This window comes from Ictalurus punctatus, chromosome 1, assembly GCF_001660625.3.
Source record: "Ictalurus punctatus breed USDA103 chromosome 1, Coco_2.0, whole genome shotgun sequence".
Taxonomy (NCBI): domain Eukaryota; kingdom Metazoa; phylum Chordata; class Actinopteri; order Siluriformes; family Ictaluridae; genus Ictalurus; species Ictalurus punctatus.
The window spans coordinates 30,834,939-30,854,674 of NC_030416.2; the positions used below are offsets into that span (position 1 = coordinate 30,834,939).

The window sequence follows — 19,736 nt, forward strand, 5'->3', positions numbered from 1 at the left end:
ACTGAACGTACAATGTGCAAACTAACCCTGCCATTCCAAAGAGCTAGCTGGATAGTTAACTGCTAATTAGAGTTTGAAACATTTCCTCACTAAAACTGTCCAAAAGAAGGAGGCCATCTGACTGACACTGCAAGCGGGCAAACAGTTTTCCCTGCTTAACCCTGGTCAGGTTCCCTGGAATGTTCCTGAGCTTGGGGTTACACTGAGTGCAGAGTACCACACGTTCTCCCAGTGTGCAGGTTCCATCTCTGTTCTGTTTCCACCCACCTCCCAAAAACAAGCCAGTGGGTCAATTAGTGACTCTAAATGGCCCCTAGGAGTGAGTAAGTGTATGAAAATGTGTGTACATGCTGCACTGTGATGGACTTGCATCCTTGCTCTGGAGATAGGCTTCAGATTCACCGCAACCCTGACCATGCTAAAGTGGTAACTGAAGAGGAGTTAATTAATAAATTAAGTAATGTATGTTCTGCTGTTTATACAGATCTGGGTGTAACTGCATGTCAATTCAATTTTGATGTGTACATGTGTATTGTAACGCCAACTGTGTTTTCTCGATTGCCCAAGACAAAGTGTACTAAACATATCAGATGAGCATCTGGGATTATGGCTTCTTTCAGATTAGATATATTTTTCGACAGAGCGCTTCAAGCAATGTGTACACTGTAAGCAAAAAAATGATTCTGCCTTCTCATTGAAATGTCTAATTAGATTAGACGTTAATCTAATTAGATTCATTAACTCACTTTATAGTACGTCGGCTAGCCCAATCGAAAGGTGCTTCCAGTGAAGTCGGCGTCCCTTCTCCCATTTCATCTTCATCTGACGAGGTTACATATTATAGATTACTGAAAAGTATCGTTTGATGATGTCTCTAACTCTACTGTAGTAACAGTGTCGAGCTAGGAAGTGGAATTTTACGCATCAAGCACAAACGAGAGGAAGGATACACACAGTGAAACTTCCCAGTGTGGTGATAGGAATTATACGCACTCTTGGAACACCACCCGACCAATCAAATTAGTGGACTGGAACGAACTGTGTATGAAAAATGCTTAAAGTCGCTAATTACTGTTCAGCAACGCAAGACTAACTGAAATTTGAGTTCCAAAATTCACATTTTCTTTGCCATGTTCTCTGAGATTTATTTATTTCAAAGGCTAACAGTTTCAGTGTACCACTTCCTCCAATCTCAGACATGACTGGTCCAAAGCCATGGAGTCGATTCTGCGAACTTACTAACCAACTCATGTAACACTTCAGTTTTATACAGAACTACAGAGAAAGTCTTTCTTTTTAATGGAAAAAATGTGACCTTCATGTTAACACCAATCGATACTGTTGGAAATCAGCCATGCCATGCTAACAGGGCACGCACACACATACCGACATGTACAACTTTAACAAGAGATGGAAGAACTAGATTTGTGCCAATTTTGCCATGCCCTCTAAAGCACAGTGTGGGTGGAGTGCAGCATATGTACTGGCACGGTCATGACACACAGCAGGACATGCATGTGTGTGTGTGAGAGGAGACAGAATGGACAGGTGTGAGGCAGGCAGAGGGTCCTGCTTCCCCCGGCAGTCTGAAATCACTGTGTCTGACTCAACAACAAATTTCTGAAAGACAACAGCGTTGCTTACTGTACTGCTGCGCTCTGACAACAGGAGCGTGTGCGCCACCTACACACACGCTCTCTCACAGAAACACACATACACATAAAGCTTCAACAGATGACAAGAACACACACAGAACACTCGGGACATCAGTCACTTGTAATGATGGAACACTTAGTCACCGCAACTTGTGCCTTCACATATGTGCACGGAAACCGGAGAGAGTCAGTGCGACATTTAAGCATGAATTTCACACATGATCCAGAAAAAGGTCAAAGTACTATAATCTCAAACAGGGCTTCTCAAACTTTCTTTTAGCAAGGGATCCCATTAACTTGAAAAAAAAAAAAAGAAAAAAAAAAAAAGAAAAAACGCCTACTACTACCAATATTACTACTACTACTACTACTACCACCACTATTACTGCTACTACTATTACTGCTACTACTACCACTATTACTGCTACTACTACCACTATTACTACTACTGCTACCACTATTACTACTACTGCTACCACTATTACTGCTACTACTACTACCACCACTATTACTACTACTGCTACTACTACCACTATTACTGCTACTACTATTACTGCTACTACTACCACTATTACTGCTACTACTACCACTATTACTGCTACTACTACCACTATTACTGCTACTACTACTACCACCACTATTACTACTACTACTACCACCACTATTACTGCTACTACTATTACTGCTACTACTACTACCACCACTATTACTACTACTGCTACTACTACCACTATTACTGCTACTACTACCACCACTATTACTGCTACTACTATTACTGCTACTACTACTACCACCACTATTACTATTACTACTACCACCACTATTACTGCTACTACCACCACTATTACTACTACTGCTACTACTACCACTATTACTGCTACTACTACCACTATTACTACTACTGCTACCACTATTACTGCTACTACTACTACCACCACTATTACTATTACTACTACCACCACTATTACTGCTACTACTATTACTGCTACTACTACCACTATTACTGCTACTACTACCACTATTACTACTACTGCTACCACTATTACTGCTACTACTACTACCACCACTATTACTGCTACTACTACTACCACCACTATTACTACTACTGCTACTACTACCACTATTACTGCTACTACTATTACTGCTACTACTACCACTATTACTGCTACTACTACCACTATTACTGCTACTACTACCACTATTACTGCTACTACTACTACCACCACTATTACTACTACTGCTACTACTACCACTATTACTGCTACTGCTACTACTACCACTATTACTGCTACTGCTACCACTATTACTACTACTGCTACTACTATCACTATTACTACTACTGCTACTACTACCACTATTACTGCTACTACTACTACCATCACTATTACTACTACTGCTACTACTACCACTATTACTGCTACTACTACCACTATTACTGCTACTACTACCACTATTACTGCTACTACTACCACTATTACTACTACTGCTACTACTACCACTATTACTACTACTGCTAATACTACCACTATTACTACTACTGCTACCACTATTACTGCTACTACTACTACCATCACTATTACTACTACTGCTACTACTACCACTATTACTGCTACTGCTACTACTACCACTATTACTGCTACTGCTACCACTATTACTACTACTGCTACTACTATCACTATTACTACTACTGCTACTACTACCACTATTACTGCTACTGCTACCACTATTACTACTACTGCTACTACTACCACTATTACTGCTACTGCTACCACTATTACTACTACTAAAACTATTACTACTACTGCTACTACTAGCACTATTACTGCTACCACTATTACTACTACTACTGCTACTGCTATGTTTACGTACGGGTTATTTTCGGGTTATGTTTACGTACGGGTGACGGGTTATTTTCTTCTTATGCTCCAAAACTGTGGAACCATGCCATACAGTATGAGCTTGGAGAAGCACAGTCTTTTAGAGTATTTAAATTTTCTCTCAAAACTTATTTATTTAGGATAGCTTTTACATCATGACTTTGTTTGTTGTTATTTAATTATGATTACTAGTATTGTTATTACTATTGAATGGTATATTACTGTTTTTGATACATGCCTATATACTTTGCCTCATGCCATCAACTTCTGGTTCTATTTTATCTTCTTATGTAAAGCATCTTGAGAGGCCTTTTTAAAAGGTGCTATATAAAATAAAGTTTATTATTATTATTATTACTACTACTATTATTATTAATAATAACCAACCTCGACAATCAGTGGTGTGTGTGCGTGTTTTTCAGGCTAAGTTCAATGTGACTACAGGCCTACAGGTCAGGTTAGTCCACCAATGACAAGTAGTAATTGAAATAATTTCGAAATATTTGCATACTGTCACAAATAAAAGATATAGCATAATAATGGAGAATAATAAAAAACTGATAAGAATTGCTAGACCTAGTGGTAGGGGAAAAAAAAAATTGGTCGCAAATGACAACATTATGACTTCTTTATATGGATGTAGCTATTTACTAGAGATATTACTTTGTTCGCTAAGTAGACAGAATTCATAAAGTGCAGCTCATACTGTGGAATAACCGCCATGACATAAAACATCATTCTAAAATATGAGCAAATATTTAACCCCTGCATGGAGAGCAAGAAAAAAGAAAAATTGAGGCATCAACTCCACACGGATGATGTTTTTGCAGAAACAAGGAAGCTGGACTTTGGTGAGAGAGAGAAGCCGTCCTTCATTACATGGCAAATAAATATATAAATAAATTAAAGGGACACAAAGGAGTAAGGGTAAATGAACCAAACCTTCATGGCTTCTTATATCCTTTTTAGTACTGCTCTACATGCTCATGGGTGTCATAATCAGTGTTGGGTGTAACACAGTAACTGTGTACTTAGTAATGCGTCACTATAATTCAATTGAAAAACGTAAAGTAAGGGATTACTCTTCATTTTTGAAGTAATTTAATTAGTTATGATGTATTTGAATTACAAATTGTACAGACTTTCAATTCAATTCAAATTTTATTTGTGTAGCGCTTTTAACACTGGACGTTGTCTCAAAGCAGCTTTACAGAAACATTTAAACACAGGATACAGATTTTAAGTGTGTGAGTTTATCCCTATTGAGCGAGCCGGTGGCGACGGTGGTGAGGAAAAACTCCCTAAGATGATATGAGGAAGAAACCTCGAGAGGAACCAGACTCAGTAGGGAACCCGTCCTCATCTGGGTAACAACGGATAGTGTGAAAGTAAAGGAAAGTTCATTATGGTTTTTATATGAAGTCTGTTTTGTTGAACTGATCCACTGTTCACTAAAGGAGAGAAAATTGTGCAAAATCGTACGTGGTAATTGCAGTCCTGAAGCCATAGCGGCAACCGTAGTCCCAGCACCAAAGTACAACTGTTCATGTGAAATTGAGGTCCAAAACCATCTCCACGGTACTTCAAGCGGCACCATCACTTTCAACAATTCTGTATAAAACAATACTGAATTTAAAATCTAAATGTAGTATCTAAAGATAAGAATTTGTTTTATTCGTTTTCTAATTTAACTCTTTAAATTCCTTCGCTGTAGCGTTTGTGAAAGGTGTTCAGGTGAAGTTCAAGGATGTCAGCAGAAACGAGTGGCTGTTTTGCTAAACAGAAATATTACCATTATTTTAATTTTCTATTTCCCCCCCCCACACATGTACACAAGAACTTCACAGTAAAATGTAAGTTACGTCCTGGGGAAAATACATTAATCGGCCTCTCTCCGGAGCACAAGTAACCTACTGAAGCACCTGACACGGCAACATAGAGAAACACTGTTGAGTGATCCGTGTACATTTTTGTATTACATGTAATAAATCTATGCTTAATAAGCTAAAATTTTTCTTGTTCGACTCAAATTTAAAGAATTAAAAGAGGAGTTTCATTTCTAATGTCCATGTGGTTAAAGTTGATCTGGATTTGAAGTTATCATCAATAATGAGTAATGTAATTATTTTCCAGACAGCGTAATTAATCAGTCATTTAAGTACAACGTTGATGATGTAATGAGTAATGACTTACCCAACATTGGCCTAGATATATCAATACCTTATTCTTATTCTATTCTTCTGTCCTTTTTCAGATTCTGAGCCATACCGTTTTTTGACCCGCCTTCAAGTCAAACTTTTCAACGTTATATTTAAATACTTCTAAGCAATATATAAAACTACTCGCATATTAATTGGTACGTAAATAACATATTTGTAACTCGTTTTTTGACACCGAAAGGTCAGACAGAAATTTAGCATCCCAAATTTTCAATATATAAAGCAAGAACTTTTTCCCGGAGGCTAATTTCATGACCTTTCAAGAGAAAAATTTTTGGGCAAATTAAGCACTTCCAAAAATATTCAAGGCCTATGGGGATCCTGCCTATAAAACTGAAGCTTCGGTGATAAAGGGGACCAGACTTCGACAGCGGCTTCACCGAGGACACTGAGATGGGAAAGTCATGAAGGTGGTATAAAACCGTAAGCCCTGATTGGGCAGGTTAAAAAGGACAAAAGGGCTGACAGGAAGCCCTCCTCCCTGAGCACGTAGCCCCCACACTGAAAGGAAGCCTGCCAGGGGGACAGGTGGGACCCAGCAGTTCCTCATCAATATGTTTCTAAAACAACAGCAGCAGCCGTGCTCGCTGCTGCTGTATCTCTTCAGAGGGTAGAGGGATTTAGAAGGATTTAGAGCGAGCGAGCGAGCGAGCGAGCGAGAGAGAGAGAGAGAGAGAGAGAGAGAGAGAGAGAGAGAGTTTTATGACAGCTTGTACTGTGTTGCCCTTGCCTGTATTTATTCATTTTTTTTTTTTTTTTTAATAGGGAGATGGTACCTGTCTCTGGATGATGGCCAGATTGTCGCGTGCTTTGTTCAACAGCTGGTCCAGAACTTTTGGGTCCTCGACATTCCGGTTCTCTCGGAACGCATCACGTACCCTTCGCAGGGCGTACGTCCTGAAAAGAGACGAGACACACAAGCTGCAAATCAGCACTCAGCACAGGCCCATGAGAGCGACAGCTTCAGCCAAAAACGCTAACGTAACTAACAGTGAAGGAAATCTGGCAGGGGCCAATTAGCATGAACACATTACCATAATGCTGTCTCTACTAGCTTGAATTCATAATGTGCAAATTTAGTTTCATTTGTTGGTCCATTTCGGCAAAAAACAAAACAAAACAAAAAAAAAACCCTCCCAATAAGTGTTCACAAGGTTGTACGCAAAAAGTCGAAAATCTCATTTCTCAGTCATGACAGTGTGGCTGGAACGCAGTCTCTTTCTTCTCAGAGTGAGGTATTCCTGCAGGAACATTATGCTTTGCTCCTGTCAGCTAACCTGAGAGGAATGTAGTGCCTTTTCAGAGGCTGTTACTGTAATACAAGACGAAAATGCGGAAGAGGCTTGTGGGAAATTAACTCGGACATGCTTTCCCATCTCGTGCTGCTGGTCATTAGAGGCAGGGCTCTGTATGGTGAGCGCAGAGCATATACACAACAAATACAACCTTTACTGGCATTATACTTAAACACATGTCCAGTACAGTATTTTCTTTCCAGATCCTGATGTAAAAGATGGAGCCAGAGTGCAGGGTCAGCCAGGATCTGACCTCTCACATGTCTGAGCAGTAGCCCAAAGCCTTAACCACTGACACGCTACTGTCATTTAGATAGTGACATGGATGGGGGGGGAGATAGTCCTCTCTCAATCGTTTTCAAGTTACTGCCCATAATTGTGCATTACACAGAAGCCTCGAATGAAGGCTTGTTTCCAGCCATGGTGAACAAAGAGATATTCGACAGCCAGAAATACAGCCTTCTCACATCCCAGTGAATGAGGAGAAAGAGAAATAAAGGAGGGGTAGGGGCGCGAGAGAGTGAAAGAGAGAAAGAGGGAGAGAGAGACGAGAGACAGATGGTAGGCCTAATAGGTTAACAGGAAAGAAAGCAAGAGTGCACATGTGCACACACACACACACACACTGCAAATCTCATCTGCCGGGGGGAAAAAAGAAGAAGAAAAAAAAACCTCTACAGATGACAGATGCAAAACTGGGATTTGAGACGGATAAGAAAAAAAAAAAAAAGTCAGCAGTTTGTCGGATAAAAAGCGAGTCATCCTGAACTCGCTCATGGCCTGACTGACAAGCAGCTCAGAGCTAAAGGAAAATAAGCCGAGGGCTTTGTAGCAGTCATCATGTGCATTTGTAAGGTCTGAAGTTCACCCAGTGTCAGCTGTAATGCAGAACAGATCTGCGTCACTGTCCACTACAATAACCGTTCACCTAATTCACTGTCACTGTATCTGAAGCATGTCCAAGTTGATAAATCAGTAAACAAAACGCATTTTATTCTTGTCCAAGTCATAGTGGAGTCACTCTAGGTGGTCTACTCTGTTCCAACCAAGGGCATCACAACGCATACACACACCTAGGAGCATTAAAACAGTCAGTCAACCTACTGGAACATTTCTGGGAGGTGGGAGGAAAAAGGAGAACCTGGAGGAAACAGGACCAACGTGTAAAATTTCACATAGTACATCGCCCGAGATCAGGATGCAACCTGGAGCTGTGAGGCAGCAACGCTACCCAAATAATCAGCACAACTCAAATACTAAGCACCGTAATACTTGTAAGCTTTCAAAAGTTTATTCTTTATGTAAACAGCAAAGCATTACATTTTTACTGCTTAATTAAGCTCATCATACTTATGTTATAAAATTAGAAAAAAAGAGAAACAAAAAAACAAGATTAAAATTTTACAGACCCAAAAGTTACGAAGCCACTTCATAAAACTAAAATAATTTTACAAAAGTTTCATGGATTCCATCCGTCCATTTTCTGTAGCGCTTATCCTAAACAGGGTTGTGGTAGAGACCGGAGCCTCTCCCAGGGAACTCGGGGCACAAGGCGGGGACACCCTGGATGGGGTGCCAACCCATCTCAGGTCACAATCACACCCATTCCCACACCCATTCCAGCACTATGGACAATTCAGACATGCCAAACAGCCTACAGCGCATGTCTTTGGACTGTGGGAGGAAACAAGAGTACCTGGAGGAAACCCCAGAAGCACGGGGAGAACATACAAACTCCGTGTCCACAGGGCGGAGTGCAAATTAGTCTGCAGCTAAGAGTGCTTACAGATCTTAACCGTGGACTTTTTGAAAGGAAACATGGCCCCAACAAAAGAGTTGTCCATTGAAACAGTGGAAAGGATTATAAAACCCCTTCAAGAAGGAAATCTGACATGGAGTGTGGCAAAAGATGTCGGTTGTTCCCAGTCAGCTGTGTCTAGAATTTGGTGCAAGTATAAACAAAATGGGAAGGTTTGAAAAGGAAAACATACGGGTAGATCGAGGAAGACGGCAAATGTCAGGATAGAAAACTCAAAGCGATATGCCTTGAAAATAGAAAAGGCACAACAAAAACACTAATGAAAAACAAATGGGCGGGAACATGAGTCAATGTTTGTGACAGAACTGTAAGAAATCGGCTGAAAATCCAAACGAAAACCAGCACTAACACCTAAACTGCAGAAAACAAGCTTACAGTGGGCTAAAGAGAAGCAATCATGGAGTGTGGATGTATGTGATATTCGGTGATGAATCACGAATCTGCATTGGCCAAGGAGATGATACTGGAACTTTTGTCTGGTGCTGTTCTAATGAAACATATAAAGATGACTGTCTGAAGAAAACAATCCGATTCCCCCACTCATTTATGATATGGGGTTGCATGTCTGGTAAAGGACCAGGGGAGACCTCAACAGTCAATGCACAGAAATTTTGGACACTTTTCTCATTCCATCAATGGAAAATAGCTTTGGTGTTGATGAGGTCATTGTTCAGGATGATAATGTGTCTTGCCACAGAGCAAAGAGTGTTAAAGCTTTTCATCAGGACTCGATGACATGGCCAGCAAACGATCCGGATCTCAGTCCGACTGAAATTTTATGGTGGACATGAAAAAAATAAATAAATCGGTCCATGACAAGGCTCCATCCTGCAACGCTGATCTGTCAACCACTATTCGAGAAAGTTGGAACCAGCTCGATGGAGAATATTGTTTTCCATTAGTGAAGTCCACGCCTCAAACAATTCACGCCGTCAGAAAAGCCCGAGGAGGATCGACAAAGAATTTTTCTTTTTTTGCTGGTTATTCCATAATATTTTTCCTCAATATCGAGTGATTCCATAGTTTTTTCCTTTTCTTCATCTGGAAATAAAAATACGCCATCGATTAAAACAATCTAATTGAACTTGTTGGAGGTATGTTACACGAAGCTGGAATGTTCAGCTATTAAACCAAAAAAAAATATTGTGCGTCATGTTTATTTGCTACGAAGTAGAAAAGCCTGCTGGGCATCCTCGAAGCGTGGCGATACCATCGTTTTCGCCAGGGGTTGCAGCTACATCACAAAATATGCAAATATGCTTCAATAATCAAACGTGGTGCATATAGAGTCGATGAAGTCAACGTCTCGGGTATTTAATTCTCGACTGGGTTGCTGTTACATACCCTTGTGCGTCTGTAAAAGTTCTCATAGCACCTACTGCTCTATTGAGTCGACTTGGTTTAAAAGTCTAGCCTAATTTTTAACTTTGGCTCTTGCACATGGACCCACACCTACCTGCATGTTTGTTTTTTTTTTTCCTGTAAAAGACGAGGCGTAGTTCTGTGCATCTTTCTCTTGGCAAATAGGGGACTGTCAAAGCACTTTATTACTCATTGTCTTTATTTTGTATCTTCTTACTTTAAAATCTAATCTTGTATGACCCTGGTGATTCGACTAGCATTTCGCACCATGTGTCTTCTGAGTCCAGGTCGCAGTTGTTCATCGTCAGCGTAGGAATTCATCCTGATTCATCGACTGCAGTGACGAGTAGCCCCTTCCTCAAACAAACAGAGATATCCAGTCCTCCAAAGAGCCTGGCTTCAGAACAAGCGACATGTGACCAGCACATAAACAGCATCGGGTGCTCTTTGAAAACTGACCTACAGACGTATTAGTCACCAAACCGAATTACAGGAAGTATGTCCAGCTCTGTCTTTAACAAACAGATCTGACATTTTCTACACACACTGAACAGCTGAGGGGTGGCGATGAACATGACGTGAATCACATACATGGAATAAATAGAAAAGGCGCCTCTCAAACTGCTAATCTGTTTATCTCCAACATGTAGAGCAGCGTAACCCCTGAACAGTTACACACACAATACACACACACACACACACACACACACACACACACACACACACACACAGGTGCAGCTCAATAAATTTGAATATCGTGGAAAATTTCGTAATTTAATTCAGAAAGAGAAAAGCTCATATATTCTGGATTCATTACACATAAAGGGAAATATTTTAAGCCTTTTTCTCTTGACGGCTAAAATGACCCGTGTGTAGATATTCCCTACACGTGCAGGGCAGTGGCCTGACGAACAGGACACGAGGTTCATCAGTGTGTAAAGTGATACCAATTAAAGCTCCTTAATATTTAATGAGAACTTCAGTAGGAAACACACGAGGAATGTATTATTAATGAGACCGAGTCGAGTCATTGACGGATTTCAAAGGCTAAATTAGCTGAGTCAGGTCAAAGGGACTGTAGTAGGTGGCAAGGTCATTAAAAAAAAGCAGTTGGAGGGGAGGAATTCGAGCAGGTGAGACAAGAGAGTAGGGAAGACTTCTGAGATGATTACAAAGGTTAAAAATAAATGAAACCTGTCATGCTTTTGCATCCAACTCCTTTTTTTTAAGAGAGAGATTACAGTGATGTTTTTTATATATATATATATATATATATATATATATATATATATATATATATATATATATATATATATATATATATATATATATATATATATTAGAGCCAGGAGTGAGATAACTGTGTGTAATCTGTCAAATGAGGAGAGGAGGTGAGAGGTGGGGAGAAGAAAAGAAGAGAGGAGAAGGGTGGAAAGAGGAGAAGAGAAAGAAGATGAGGAAAGAAGAAGAGAAAAAAAAAAGAGAGGAGAGGAGAAGGAAAAGAAGTAATAAGAAGAAATGAAAGGAGAGGAATGGAGAGGAGAAAAGAGAGTTGAGGAGAGGGTAGAAGAAGAGAAGAGAGGAGGAGAGGAGAAGGGAGGAGTGGAGAAGGAGAGGAGAGGGGAAGGAGAAGAGGACAGGGTAGAAGAAGAGAAGGGATTAGAGGAGAGGGTAGAAGAAGAGAAGAGTGGAGGAGAGGAGGAGAGGAGAGGAGAAGGAAGAAGTGGAGAAGGAGGAGAGGAGAAGGAAGAAGTGGAGAAGGAGAGGAGTGGAGAAGGAGGAGAGGAGAGGGTAGAAGAAGAGAAGGGATTAGAGGAGAGGGTAGAAGAAGAGAAGGGATTAGAGGAGAGGGTAGAAGAAGAGAAGATAGGAGAAGAGGAGAGGAGAAGAAAGTGGAGAAGGAGGAGAGGGAAGAAGAAGAGAAGGGATTAGAGGAGAGGGTAGAAAAAGAGAAGAGAGGAGGTGAGGACAGGAGAAGGGAGGAGTGGAGAGGAGAAGGTAGAGGAAGAGAAGGGATTAGAGGAGAGGGTAGAAGAAGAGAAGAGAGGAGGGGAGGAGAAGGGAGGAGCGGAGAAGGCTGAAGAAGAGAAGAGAGGAAGAGAGGAGCGGAGAAGGGAGGAGCGGAGAAGGGAGGAGCGGAGAAGGGAGGAGCGGAGAAGGAGGAGAGGAGAAGGCTGAAGAAGAGAAGAGAGGAGGAGAGGAGAGGAGAAGGGAGGAGCGGAGAAGGAGGAGAGGGTAGAAGAAGAGAAGAGAGGAGGGGAGGAGAAGGGAGGAGCGGAGAAGGAGGAGAGGAGAGGGTAGAAGGGATTAGAGGAGAGGGTAAGAGAAGAGAAGAGAGGAGAGGAGAAGATAACAGAAAAAGAGAGTACAGGAGAAGGGAGGAGAGGACAGGAGAGGAGGGAAGAGGAAAGGAAATGAGAAGAGAGTAGAAGAAAAGAGGTGAGAGTCGAAGAAAAGAATAGGGGAGCGGAGAAGAAAAGAGAGGACAGGAGAAGGGAGGAGACAGCAGAAGAAGAAAAGACAGAAGAGGAAAGGAAAACAGAGGACCGGGAAAGTGAGAAGATGCGAGGAGAGGCTAGGAGAGGAGAGGAAAGACGAAGAGAGAAGACTGTAGAACAAGAGAAGAGAAGAGGAGAAGCGAAGAGAGGGGAGGAGTTGCGTTCTCTGATACACAGGGGGTCACAATCCCAGAATGCAACCTGGCACAAATACCTCCAGACTTCACCACGAGTGCACAGAGGGATCATGGAGGAAAACGGCAGGGAACAAATACAAGTTTCAGCTCAATAATTAGGACCAGTGAACTCATTAAGGCCTCACATGACAGATAAATAGAAATGGCTGACGGACTAAATGAAAGGAATAAATTGAGAAGGGCAACGAGAATCACCACACTGCTGCTTCAGCTCCCAGAGGAGACAGCAGAGGACTCCAGCTCCTAACGCCCTTCTGTCCCACACCATATACAGCGTTCAGCACAGCACAGTGCAATATGGCCACCTGATGTTCCTTTCCCCCAATCTCCACTCTCAATCACCTAATGTGAGATTAATACACACTCGTGCTCTATCCATACTCATAACACACGTTTGTATTAGAGATGCGCCGATATTAACTTTCTCATCCGGGTGATCTCGGCCGATACCGATAATTCTGCCTTTTATACCTTCTTTTAAATGAATAATGATTAATTCCACAATTCTGAAAGAAATACAAATAAAAACGTTATTCTCTCTATTTCAACAAGTTGTTTCACAGCAACTGGTCTCATAAACACAAAACACATTACTCTTTTTTTAATTAACATTAACACTTTAACTAAATTCTGAAGATTAAAGTAAGATTATTAACTTATTGAATGTTATTAATTCATATCAACACCGACGGAATTGCAAAAATCCCCCTGTTAGTCTCACACTCACTCTCCACAAACACAAGCCTTTCTACTTCATCATAAACATCAAACTGGTAATATATACTATCAACTTTTTATATATTAACATTAAGTGGATATGAAATATACTACTCTACAAATATATCTTTCTGTGCAATATATACCTTTTTTGTCAACTCATCTATCATTTAAATCTTTCAACGGTGTACTGGCCCTTTAATTCAGCGCGAGCAGAGCAGCAAAAAATGTTTTGACTCGACGGTGTGAAGTTTGATCAGTGCGGAGATTACAGAGATTACAAACTGCAGTTTTGTCGTCATTCCACACGAGAGACATCTTTACACACAGCACGGAAGCCATGTGTTTTCCCGCCCTCTTTTGATCTCCAGGATATGATCGGCCCTGATCATCGGATGTTTTTAAACTATCGACCGATAGCGTGAATAATTGCCTTTATCGGCCGATACATCGGTGCATCTCTAGTTTGTATCCATACTGGCGTCTTGTCAGGCATTTTGTAGACACGCCCCCAACACCTCTTTCCATCCTCATGCAGAGAATTTTGCATGTTTTGGGGGTGGAGCTTTGTGTAAATAGGTGAAAACAGGGCGGGGCTCTAAAAGAAAATAAAAAAGATTCAAATCTTATTCAACTGCACCCATTTTACCGGTATAGACACATTTTTCACAAATCTTACCTATAAACCAACTCTTACACACACTCTTGGTGTAATGTTCAAACAAAGCCGGCCTTTTCTGTATTGCGATTTCAAAAGTACAAACCCGTGTGAGTGTGTTCTGTAGGGATAATTTCCTTCCTGATAACTTATTTAGGCAGCACAGAGAACCCGAGTACAGAGCCACACGGCGCAGTTAGATTTAACAGAGGGGGGAGGGTTTTACGTAAGAGCTGCCCTACTTCCATGATTCAGCAGTATATGTAACATCAGTGAAGCCCATCCTTCTCCCCAGAGACTCTCCATCTCTGCTTACGTCTCAGTCGCGTCTCTGAAGATCAGTCGTCTCCTTAACCTGAAACAGAATTCAAAAACCCCTCTCTCTCTCTCTCGCTCGCCTTCCATCCGTTACGTATCTCCTTCTGTCTCCCATTCACGCCGTCTCTCCTTTTTACGCTACCACTGCATCATAACTAACTCTCTCTCTCTCTCTCTCAGCTGTCCTTAGAAATCTAAGATATTCTGTTCACATCCTCTGCTGCCTGATGCTTGAGGCTCTAAGCATGAAGGTAAACAGCCCATCATCTGAAGGTATATCACGCTCTCCAATGGCTCCTCGAAACCCGTTATTTCCACACAGTGAATAATGGCTCTGAATAATTTAGCAGATTTTACTACACAATGCGCCGGCATTGAGAGCAGAGCAGGCCCACAGCGGGTTTCATCTCCTGGAGTACAGTAAAAGCCCAATGTGCATACAGACACTTCAGCAAAATGAAAATACGTTTCATGACACTTCAAAATAAACAGATCTGAGGATTCATAAGAAAAAGCTTAGTTTTATAAAATACTGTTGATACCCTCCTTTTTCCCTCCCACTGCCAAGGTGCAGGCAAAAAGTGCCTTATTTTGTCAAATAAACTTTAAGAACTGAACGGTTACATAATCAGATGGGATGTTTCATAATGCATGGTGTAGAAATAATAACAACCATAGAGGACTTTATGAGTTTTACCACTGGCTTTGGGAATAGTTTATCATCCGATGTCAAATCCTTTAGTCTATAAACAACACAGGGACATCATAATCAGGCACAGGTTACAGAGCACCTGCATTATTTTGTACACTTTTCTGGTCATAAGATTGAACTTTTAAAGGTTGCAAACTGATTGGCTCTCAGCATTTCCATGTGCTGCTTTCAGCAGAAAGATTACCTTTCGATGCTGGATTTTTGTGATTATGAATACATGCGAGAAAAATATATTTGTTCGCACTGATATAAAAAAAAAATCCCTGTAAACCTGGGCGACTAGGAACAGGAAATTGTTCAAACGACTTCCTGTTTCACAGGGGTATAAATATGGATATTTATACACACAGGCCAAATTCCCTTAGTCATTTGTAACAATGGGTAAAACCAAGGAATATAGCTGTGATGTGTGGAAAAAGGTTCTTGAGCTTCACAAAATCTGAAGTGGCTATAAAAAAAACAGCACAAGCATTGAAAATGCCCATTTCCACCATCAGGGCATTAATGAAGAAGTTCCAGTCAACTGGAGATGTTATGAATCAACCTGGAATTGGACGCGCGTCTATATCGTCTCAGCGCACTGTGAAGAGGACGGTTCGAGTGGCCAAAAAATCTCCAAGGATCACAGCTGGAGAATTACAGAAGTTAGTTGCGTCTTGGGGTCAGAAAGTCTCCAAAACTACAATCTGAAGTCACCTACATCACCACAAGTTGTTTGGAAGGGTTACAAGAAATAAGCCTCTACTCTCATCCAAAAACAAACTCGAGAGTCTTCAGGTTGCCAGACACTACTGGCAGACACTATTGTTGCACACCTATATTTAACGAAGGTATTTTTTTTTTTATAAACCTGTGTTGTGTTTGTAATTGTTTGATATCCATGAGAACAGAGTATTTTTGTGAATTTTCTTTAAAAAAGATCAAAAGTTTAAACAATAAGACAATTTTACACAGGCTTTTTTAGTCATATTTACCAAGGGTGCCAATATTAGTGGAGGGCACTGTAAGAGAGCAGCATGATGGGGCTGGGATTTGATGTCACTCTTGACATTTCGATCGGTAGGCCAATGCCTTTACCACTGAGCTACCTATTGCCCTAACAGCACAGTCAGAGGTTAAGCTGCAGCGCTCCGAGGAAAAATCCATGGCATGGACATCGTGGCAGTGTAAGATCATGCATGGACGATTAAATCACACAAGCCGTTCACATAGTATAATGTCGTATCGGATGTTGGTGTCAAAGACTTAATAAAAAAAAGAATAAAAATAAAAGCTAGTAAATTACCCGATATCAGTTTTTGCTATCGATGAATTCCCATCAAAACAAATTTGGAAAACTAGGCCTGTCTTCATAATTACGTTATCGACTTATTGTACGATATATAGACACGACCTCGATCATTTTTGCTGACCCCGATATCCCCCTTAAGAATGAATGTCACCAGCTTTTCAGCCAATCACGCTGCTTCTATCCTCTCGACTGCTCTAGATCGGTCAAATTAAAATTCACACATCAAATACGCGCCGAATTTACGATGTGTTGAAGGCACTGGCACCGATCTGAATGAAAACGTACTGTTAAAAAAAAAAAAAAAAAAAAGAAAGAAGAAGGACACGCAAGATGTTAATGCACGAACAGCATTTTTTTTATGGTGCTATTTTAGTCAGAATAAAATCGAATAAAACTAATAAAAATGACATGACGAAACATTGACTAAATTCAAAGGATATTTTCATCAGAAAGACAAAAAAACAATTTTTTGACATTCCAACTCCAACGTCTGAATATTCATGAGAAGTAAAAGTTCATCGCTCTTTGAAAGGGTGCACTTGCATTATTATCCTGTTATATTATCGTTATATCAGTGGCACAAAATGGTCTTGAATTGACAATAATATCGTTTGTCGCGATTTTTTCGGAGACGATATATCGTCCGACAGAAGTCGTGACGGGCCGATGAAAAACCCCTCCACACTCTCTGTCTTATGCTAATGTCAGTCATACTAATTCAATATGTTTACTTGCTGAAGTTGTTGTCATGGCAATGCACTGCACTCATGTAATAATCTATAAACCAGTACCACTCAAGAACGCCACAAAATATCCCCATTTAAAAACAAAAACAAAATTTGACCTTTTCTCGATCAGATCAATGAGCATTCTGAACCAGCCTAAGCATGTGCAAACTGGATTAAAACATTAGCCTCACTTTACCATACATGCTAGCTTTGTTTTGCTCACAGGTCAGCATGTTTGCTTTGCTTCACACGTTAAAAATCCCATTCCCACAGGTCGAAATATGACCAACACGTCCCACGTTCCTGTTACTGAACATCGATATGGGCTATTTGCCAACCACAACATGCTGCCTCGGCAGTTATCATCTGCAGGAACACACACTGGATGCAGACTCGGTTCTATACACACAGAGCAGCGCTGCACACAGTAATAAAACCCAACCACCTGCCGTGACAGACTATTTCATAAGCCACAGGTTATACAGAGCCATCTCTGCCTCAGCATGTTCATCTCTCGTCCCGCTACAGCTCTGATTAATCGTCTTCTCCAGGAGAATCTCTACAAACAGCAGCTAGTTTGAATTCTCACCATGCTCAAGCTGTGTGTGTGTGGAGTAGGTAATTGCTGGTTCTTTCAATTTGGACACTTTCATGTTCCAGAGACCGTCCGAGTGTCGACTTGGCGGAAAACGTGAGAACGGATTTTTAAACACTCCAGATTAAAAAGGCACAGCGCTAACCAGCAAGACAGTGAATTCATTCTACGTTAGATTCGGAATGACTTTGCTTGCAGGACATTTGATACGTTCGTTCAATTCCTGTCTGGTTGCTTTTCAAAAATGTCTATCAACAGCCAACATGCTGTAACATGAATAGATCAATTCCCACGTGTACCCAATACAGATCTGACGCTGCGCCCAAATTCGCCTAATATCCGTCCTAAATAGTATCTGAGATTAGAATTACTGTCTCCCGAATCGATGGTGTACTTTTCGATTTTCGAACTGTGGATCCGTGGACAATTTTTTCAGCTAATACTGCCCACAAATCCTTGTGCGAGGGAGGGAGGGAGGAGTTTTGTGATGGTTTGCTTCCCCCCGAATTCAACCTGCAAACATGGCGGACGAATGTAATTGTAAATTTAGAGAGGTGTAAATTAAATATGGAAAAACAAATCAAGTGAATGATGGATTAAATCATATAGTATAAATGACATAAGGAATAATGAATAAAGCAAAGCAGAAATGCAACAAGAAGTCTGTTTATGGTGACGGCGTGCGTAACTAGGCAACAACGTTCTCTTCCGTTATATGTCCCAATACTTGCATATTCTTTTGCTGCACACTCAAACGCATGTAGTTTTTCTACACAAAAACTGTACGTACTTTTAGCGCATCGTATAAATAGGCGAATTAGGATGCAGCATGAGTCCATCTTTTAAGTTCGGCTCTACTGAAAGTCATCCTTTCAAATTTTTTAATTCCCAGCCACCGTCAGTCTCCAAAAAGAAGACTACTTAGAAATCCACATCAATGACATTTTGGTTTTTTTTGATTATTGAAACAATAGTTTCATAAGAACTCCGGTGATCCGTTTCTGACGTCCTCGTATTACCTCAGCCGACTGTCTGCAAGCTTTTCTTCGCAAAGATGAAGGAAATGTCTTTCTGCTGTTGTGCAAAGTCCTACAAGGACAACCTAAGGATTTGCATTTCCTTAAAAGTTTATGCCCCTTGCTTCAGTGGATAATCTCACCTGGAGATACTGTAGAACTGCTGCTAGAATCAAACATCCTGTTAACACACTTAGTACTACTTGTCTTTACTCTTTTACGATTTATAATCCCACTCTCGGTGGCCACTAAGAGGAGAATTAGGGTTTAGGAAATTGCTCATTAGGGATCTAAACCTATAGTCGAATTTCTACTTTGTGAAAATGTGTATAGTTAAAAAGCACTATACAAATTAGAATCGGTCTGGTTTGTCAGGTGACGTCACGTGTTCATGCCACAAATGAAGTCAACGACTAGGATTGGAAACTAACCAGATCCAAGGCGAAACCGAGCCAACGTTTAAACTGGTTGCAGGTAATAGATTAGTGCATGATTACTTTAAAAAAACAAACAAACAAACAAACAAACAAACAAACAAAAAACAACAACTAGGACACCGTGCAAACCTGATTAACACAGAGGGTCATAGACACACCTCTACACTTGTTCAAATGAGGAAATATGTAATAAGATGTAAATGGTTTTCACAAATATGACATGGCTATCAAGAGCAAACAACCCCATACTGTTTGTACAGCTGTATGATGGCTTGTCACGTGACCTTGCAGAATACCAGTGACATCACAACATACTGTAAGCGTGCATTACAAACAATACGA

General features: G+C 40.7%; 1 protein-coding gene across 3 annotated transcripts in view; it reads right to left on the reverse strand.

Annotated features, from left to right (window-relative positions):
• Window positions 1-19,736, reverse strand: part of lyrm4 (LYR motif containing 4) — a 57,522-nt gene that overhangs the window by 37,414 nt on the left and 372 nt on the right. For 2 of the 3 annotated variants that reach the window (NM_001200348.1, XM_047158686.2), the window contains 1 exon segment: window positions 6,528-6,648. In NM_001200348.1, coding sequence (NP_001187277.1) covers window positions 6,528-6,648 — 121 coding nt within the window. 3 annotated transcript variants of the gene reach the window in all.